Below are 7575 nucleotides of genomic sequence, written 5' to 3' on the forward strand. Positions count from 1 at the left end.
CACTGGAAAAACCATACCCTTGACTAGACGGTTGGTGTTTAGAAAGGTATAAATATTAGCAATGTATTCTGGTTCTATCAACATGATTTCAGATTATTTGAAAACCAAAATGAATGTAATGCAACTCTCAAATTATTCCATGCTATGCTTTGTTTCTAATGTATGTGAAGTTATGTTTGTGAAGGTTGCTGCCTCAAAGATAAAAGAACCCCTTCTATCCTAGGTAGAAGTCATTTATATTTATTCTCCATTAGAAGATTAACTGCAATGTAATGTGTACACTGAACATCTAAATGGCGGTGTTTGTCATTCATGTGAAACATCCCTATAGGTCACCATGATGTAAGTGTTCAGGAATTAATTCTATGTATCAAAGTAAGACAAAATTCTAAATTTTCAATAGTTATGTCATTTGCTTATTAAGGATAAGACAATGAGAGTTCACTGGAATCTTAATGTATCTTTATCATATCGACTGAAGTCATGAATATTAGTTGACATACTTGGGATAACGACATCTCTGATATCCTAGTATGCGAAAGCCTTCCCAGAAAAGTCATGTAGCTAGTTACATCTTGTTTATTAAATGATTAGCCTCCATTTTGTAACCATAGAAGTCACAATTCTCAGATCATTGTAGCAGACAAATGAATATTGTTGTCTATGCTTGTAAATCTGTATTTTAATTAAGGTCACACAGTGGATTGTAACAGGTTTTATTCTATGTGTGATATTCATATATGTTAATTAATAAAATTGAATGGTTTCTGGTGATAAAGTTGATGTGTAATGAATGGTTAATGCACCACCACCATTAACCTCTCCCACCTTCTTTAAGGCTACGGGGGAGAGATTGTGACAATAAACCATTAGGTAGGACAGAGGGATGGCATCTGTAACAATTAGTTTCCTTACTGGCCTTAATCCTCAAATAATGTCACATATTTTCCATAATTTCTACAATGTACCTTCCCCCGCCCCCTCTCTGTAACTGCAGGGACCCTGTGACGGTTCTAATAAGAAGGACCATACAGAGTACTGTTGAGAGCCTCCCTGACTGCTCCGTGCTGTTGCTGCCTCAGCGTCTGTCTGGGGACCAGGCAGCCTGCAGGTCCTTGAACTCACACCAGCCAGTCCTGTGAGCACCTCCACTAGATGACCCCGTTCCTTGAGACCAGCAGTCTTGCTGAACCCCAGGGTCTACTGCACAGACCCCCCTTCAATGACACCCTCAGAGCTCACCAGAATCCTGCTCCTTTTGGTTTGAATGGACCCATCCATGCTCAGCCTGGGGAGCCCACAGCACTTCACCCAGGGTCCCTTAGAAAGGCCTGAACCCCAAGCACTGGAGCTTTCTCTGCTTGGTTCTAGCCTGACCTCTCCAAGAAATTCCTGCCCTAAACCCTTCCCTCCTGAGAGGTCTCAGCTGTGCTGAGTGTGAGGGCTGAAGCTCAGGGCTCCTGAGTGTGGGTCTTGGGGAAGAAGCATCAGAACAAACAGGGAGCTTGCTGAAGACTCATTTCATGGCCCCACCTCAGACCTGCAGATTCATAACCTCTCAGAGTGGGGCTCTGACCTCATGGGATTGTATACACTGAACTGGTTCAGAAAGAATATTTGGCCAAGTGGTTTTCCACCTGTTTCCCATCAGTGTCACGTGACCAGTGGTAAGCGATAACCTCCCCGGTGCCCTTCCCACAGAGTTCTCTCTCGGTCCTGTGGGAGCATCAGTGTGGCGTGTAGGAAGTGTTCCAGGGGATTCTAAGGGGAGGCCTGGGTTAAGGACGTGGCTCCTGGTCCATTTGTGAGAGCTGAGGCCTGGCTTCAGTCCAAGCAGAGGCAACAACTTCTGCTCTGCATGAGCTTTAAAGGGGCAAGTCAGTGCAGCCCACACACCCCATGTTAGCAGAATTTGGGGGACTTTATATGAAGAAAGAAGAGTAGACAACAACAACAAATTGATAGATTGGTCTCCACGGAGGAGCTGATTGTCCTGAATCTCTCCTGAGACAAAGGACAGGAGAGGTTGGCGTTTCCCGCTTTTCAAGCAAGGTCCTTCTGCCTGTGAGGGTGTTGGGAGCAGGCGAAGGAGCTGTGCTGGCGCCTCTGAAGGTGTAATCTCATGACGCTGAGGTGATTCCTCCACAGTCTTGATGCGAAAACGACCCAGGGCAGCAGGAAGAAGAGGAGGAAATGGCAGCTTCTCAGGTGAATGTCCTGATCCAGGTTAGAGGCTGTGTCTGCTTTTTCCTCCTTAAATGCCCTGGATTGAAAACATACAACTCTTTAATTCTCTTTTTCTGATATTCTTGCCTGGTGAGGTGGTTTTCAACTATTAAATACTGTTTTTTTATTTTTATGAGTCACAATCAGGCTCTTCTCTCTCCACGAGCCTCTTCTCCTTGTCTGCCTCCAGGCTCCCTACAGGGCATGAAGCATTCCCAGTGTGAATTAACAACTTTCAGTTTTTCAAAATATTCCCTTTTCGAAAGACCGACAAGGGAAGGCATTGATGTGCAGAATTTCTGTTGGGATGGGGTGGGGTCGCAATGAGTCAGACAGGACAGAGGGACTGCACTGAACTGAAACAGGATGACCTTAATGGTCTAGAGTTCCTTAGAGACTTTTGACAAAAATCTGACTATTCTCTACATTGGTAAGAAAGGTCTATTATTTAAATGCGCTATTAGGGATGCAGAACTGGGGAGGTATTTTTGGAGTAAAAATGCAGAAAAGTGAAATTTTTTCAAGATACATTGACATTTCCTTATTTTTGCCGAAAGTACCTGAGCAGTGACCACGTGTCTTCTTGAGTGTTTCTCGCACGTGACACCAGTTTATCCCATAACACCTGATGGTCACCAATTCGGGTGTTTTCTGCTAGATTCCCACACCATCAAGTTCCATTTTTGTCTCTTTATCTTTAATAAAATCCTGGCAAGATGTGGTGAGGGAGGTGCACAATCCAACACAGCTAAGGCGGAAACTCCATTTCCTCCTAGTGTCTCTTTGCTGCTAGTTGGCTTTGAAATATGAACACGCAACAGTGTTCAGGAGAGATACTGAGTTTTGTAAGGAGAGGTTTCCATCAGTCAAGTCAGACCCTTTTCGCTTATAGGTTATTACGAATATTGAGAATAGTTCCCTGTGCTATGCAGCAGATCCTTGTTGGTTATTTTTGTGTATACTAGAGTGTATATGTTAAACCCAAAGTCCTAATTATGTTCATTTTTCTAATGAGCAGGTCCCCTTTGGAGGAAAGGAAGAATCCCGGTGCTAGGTGTGAATGAATGAAGCGGATGACACAGGTGAGAGGTCCAAAGACCACAGAGGAAGCCAGATGTGTTCAGATGGTTTGGGGAGGCCTGCTTCACTAGAATGAGAAGCCTGGGTTTATGTCTGCCAAAGAGGGACATGACCGGCCCCGTTCTTCTGCTGTTTCATCTCCATCTTCTTCAGCTCCAGTGGGTTTTCCCTCAGTTTCACTGAGAGCCAAAACCTTCCTCCTGGTCTATGAGGACCTGCATACTCTCGCTGCTTTGGGGGACCTAGGAAAAGCTGCTAACAGTTCTGACAAACTCTGCCTTAAGGCCTTTCCAAATTTCCGTCTCTGCCTCAAGTCAGAAAAGAGTTGTGGAGCTCTGGGATTAGTTGACAAAATTCCAGAAATACTGGGAACAGATATATGCTTCCTGCTTTCTAATTTCCAATGGAAACTTCAAACATGGCTCTCTGAAGTTCATTCTCAGTCCCTGAAATCATAAAAGGTAATCCCCAATTTCTACCTCCCAATTTTTTCTTCTATAAACAAATTTTAGACATTTTTAAGTGCATTTACCCCAACTCATCAGTGCTAAAACCATTTAATATATCTATTAACTCACAGAAATATTTTTTACTGTTCTTTTATTTTGTATTGAGGTATAACCGGTTAACAATGTTGTGATAGTTTCAGGTGGGTAGCAGAGGGCCTCAGCCGTCCATACACATGTATCCATTCTCCCCCAAACTCCCCTCCCATCCAGGCAGCCACGTAACGTTGAGCAGAGCTCCCTGTGCAGGACAGTAGGACCTTGTTGGCTCTCCATTTTAAATATAGCAGTGTGTACATGGTGATCCCTTATGGAGAATTGATATTTATTTTTCTTGAAATGTTGGAATTTTCCAGTTAACTCATCTACTCCAGGGATTTTTTTAAATTACTTTTTTACTCCTATTAATAGTTGTAGATGTGTTATAATTTTTTAATTCACTCATGCTAACATCTAAGGTGTTCTCTGATTCTAAAAATTGAATCTTCCTTGGAGGTATTCAAGTTTTTGGTATAGTATCAGTCATCATAACCTGATAGAATTACTTTTTGTTCTATGTAACATGTACAGTGCCATTATTTTTACTTCTGATCTTCTTTGCATACCATCTCTTATTAATATAGCTAAGGGTTTGTCAATATTGTGTACAACTGTAAAGCATATTCACTCAAGGTACTAAGTGGGATCTTGGTTATTTGTTATCTTTCAGCGATGTCTTCTCATGACACCCAGGGTTTGTTCCTAAAGAAGCCGTGCATAGGAGATTCATGTGTAATGTGCTCAGAAATTCTGAGAGCTCTCAGCTTGGAAATGTGTACTTAATGAAAGACTGGGAAAGTAAGGGGGGCTGTGAAGGGCCAAAAGGATGTTGTTTTAGATGTAACCAAATCGGGACAATTATTCATGATGAAAACATGATTGCCAAAAGAAATTGAGGATATGCATCAAATTGGGAAAAATTCCATTTGAAGTCAATAAGTTCTGCAGAAAAATATGTTTTTGTAAGCAAGAACCCACATGATTTAAAAAAAAAAAACAAACATATTCTCTGGTGTGAAATTTTGAAAACATGGAAAGTCATCTAGTCTATGCTACAAATAATCACTCAAACCAGTATGAATATAGGTTTGAATTAAACAGCCAGTCATACATGTCTGAGAGCCAGAGATTTGAAAATGAAGGAAGAAAATCTCACTATGATCAGTTTGAGAGATCCTTTAGTGAAGGCTCATTATTTTTCCACCAAGAAACATTTTCTCCCTATTCCAATATCTGTAATGTCAATAATAATGAGACAGTCTTTATCCAGCTGCCGTCATTCAATGGGTATCATAGTACAGATAATGCGGAACAACCTTCCATGTGTAATCCCATGAGTGAGGCCTTAAGCCAGAGCTCCACCTTCAATAATTACAACAGTATTTATGATGGAGCCAGAATCTACCCATGCCTTGAACCTGGGAATCACTTTGACCAAGACTCAGGTCTCATGAATCATCAGAGAACTCTATATTCAGAGAACCATAGTGATGAATGTAGAAATGTCTTTTATCAAAGCTCAAATCTTATTACAGATGGGAATATACATATTGAAGAGAATAATTACAAATTTAGTGAATGTGGTCAAGTTTCTAACCAGTCATCAGAACTTACTCAACATCTGAGTATTCATGCTAAGGAGAAACACAGCAAGTGGAATAAATGTGGGAAAGTCTTTCCTCAATTATCAAATCTAAATAGACACAGGAAAATCCACACCGGAGGGAAACGTAACCAATGTGCAGAATGTGGCAAAACCTTCAGCAAGCCCTCAAGCCTTACTCAACATCTCACTGTTCATACTGCAGAGAAGACTTACAAATGTCCAGAATGTGGCAAAGCCTTTAATCAGAGCTCAAACCTTAATCGACATAGGCGAATCCATACTAGGGAGAAACCATATAAATGTCAGAATTGTGGGAAAGCCTTTAACCAAAGTATAACACTTATTCAACATCAGCAAATCCATACTGGGGAGAAACCATACAAGTGTAAAGAATGTGGCAAAGCTTTTATCAGTTGCTCAAAGCTTAATCAACATCAGAGAATTCATACTGGGGAGAAGCCTCACACATGCAGAGAATGTGGGAAAGCCTTTAATAGTTGCTCACATCTCACTGTGCATCAGCGAATTCATACTGGGGAGAAGCCTTATAAATGTACAGAATGTAACAAAGCCTTTAATCATCACTCAAACCTTACCCGTCACCAGAGAATTCATGCTGGGAAGAAACTATACAAATGTACAGAATGTGGCAAAGCCTTTAATCAAAACTCAACCCTTACTCAACACCAGCAAATTCATACAGGAGAGAAGCCTTATAAATGTACAGAATGTGGCAAAGCCTTTAATCGAAACTCAACACTTACTCAACATCAGCGAATTCATACTGGAGAGAAGCCTTATAAATGTACAGAATGTGGCAAAGCCTTTAATCGAAACTCAACACTTACTCAACATCAGCGAATTCATACTGGAGAGAAGCCTTATAAATGTACAGAATGTGGCAAAGCCTTTAATCAAAACTCAACACTTATTCAACATCAGCGAACTCATACTGGAGAGAAGCCTTATAAATGTACAGAATGTGGCAAAGCCTTTAATCAGAGTTCAAACCTTAGTCGACAGGTGAATTCATACTGGGGAGAAACCATACAAATGTAAAGAATGAGGCAAAGCTTTTAATTGCCACTCAAATCTTACTTGCCATAAAATAATTCATACTGCCAAGTAGTCTTACAAATATAAATAATAGGACAAAGCCTTGAAGTGAGCCGTCACCTCACTCAGCATCAGAGAGCGTGTGCTGGAGAGAGACCCTACAAACGTAGTAAGTGATGAAAGAGGTTTGTCCTAAGCACACACATCAGAAAATGCCAGAGAGTTCATACTGGGAAGAATGCTTAATGCTGTAAAAAATGTACAAAATGAATTTAAAAACTCAGGTCTAAATAAATATCAGAGAATTCATCAAAGATAGCATTCATTCAATAACCCTTTTCTGGTATTACTTTAAATCAGGATATTATAGAAAATAATCCAAAGTGAAAACACTTAGAAAAATTATTTGTTACTTGGACCATAGGATCAAGGCAAGAGATGTTGGACAACATAATTATTATCATTGTATCCTTATTCATATTGACAGTATGTGAAAGTGAAATTTAATATAACTCAACTTTCAAATTACTATGTGCTATACCTTTAGTGTGTATGTGAATATGCTTTTTTAAAACTAATATTCTTGATCTTTGCTGCCTCAAAGTTAAAACCCTTCTATAATAGGTGGAAATAATTTTTATCTACTTTTTTATGTACTATTAAGGGTCCTCTAATGTGAAATGTACAGTGGAAGTCTAAATGGAGGTGATGATTGTCATTGTTTAAAACATCCCTCTACGTCACCGCTAGGTAAGTGTTCAGAGAATAATTCTTTGTATTAAAGTAAGACAGAGAGTCGAAATTTTAAATAGTTGTGCCAATGGTTTTTTATGGATATAAAGATGGCAGCTCACTGAAATCCTGATGTATTTTTATAACAGCAATAACTAGAAGTCATGAATTTTAGTTGACATGGTAACAATCAGGAAATCTTCACAGATACCCAAGAAAAATACATGTAACCTTTTCCTGAAAGGTGATGTAATGAATGTACATCCTTGTTTACTAAATAACTGCTCTCTCTGTTTTGTAAACCATAAATATCACATTTCTCTGACCACT

At 40.0% G+C, this 7575-nt stretch overlaps 1 protein-coding gene across 1 annotated transcript; it reads left to right on the top strand.

Annotated features, from left to right (window-relative positions):
- The first annotated feature begins 4843 nt into the window (after positions 1-4843).
- On the top strand, positions 4844-7122 carry LOC113888539 (zinc finger protein OZF-like). Its single transcript, XM_027535609.1, has one exon. The coding sequence runs from the start codon at positions 4882-4884 to the stop codon at positions 6514-6516; it is 1635 nt and encodes a 544-aa protein (XP_027391410.1). The 5' UTR covers positions 4844-4881; the 3' UTR covers positions 6517-7122.
- The last annotated feature ends 453 nt before the right edge of the window (positions 7123-7575 follow it).

Source organism: Bos indicus x Bos taurus, unplaced genomic scaffold (genome assembly GCF_003369695.1).
Source record: "Bos indicus x Bos taurus breed Angus x Brahman F1 hybrid unplaced genomic scaffold, Bos_hybrid_MaternalHap_v2.0 SuperScaffold_100350, whole genome shotgun sequence".
Lineage (NCBI taxonomy): Eukaryota > Metazoa > Chordata > Mammalia > Artiodactyla > Bovidae > Bos > Bos indicus x Bos taurus.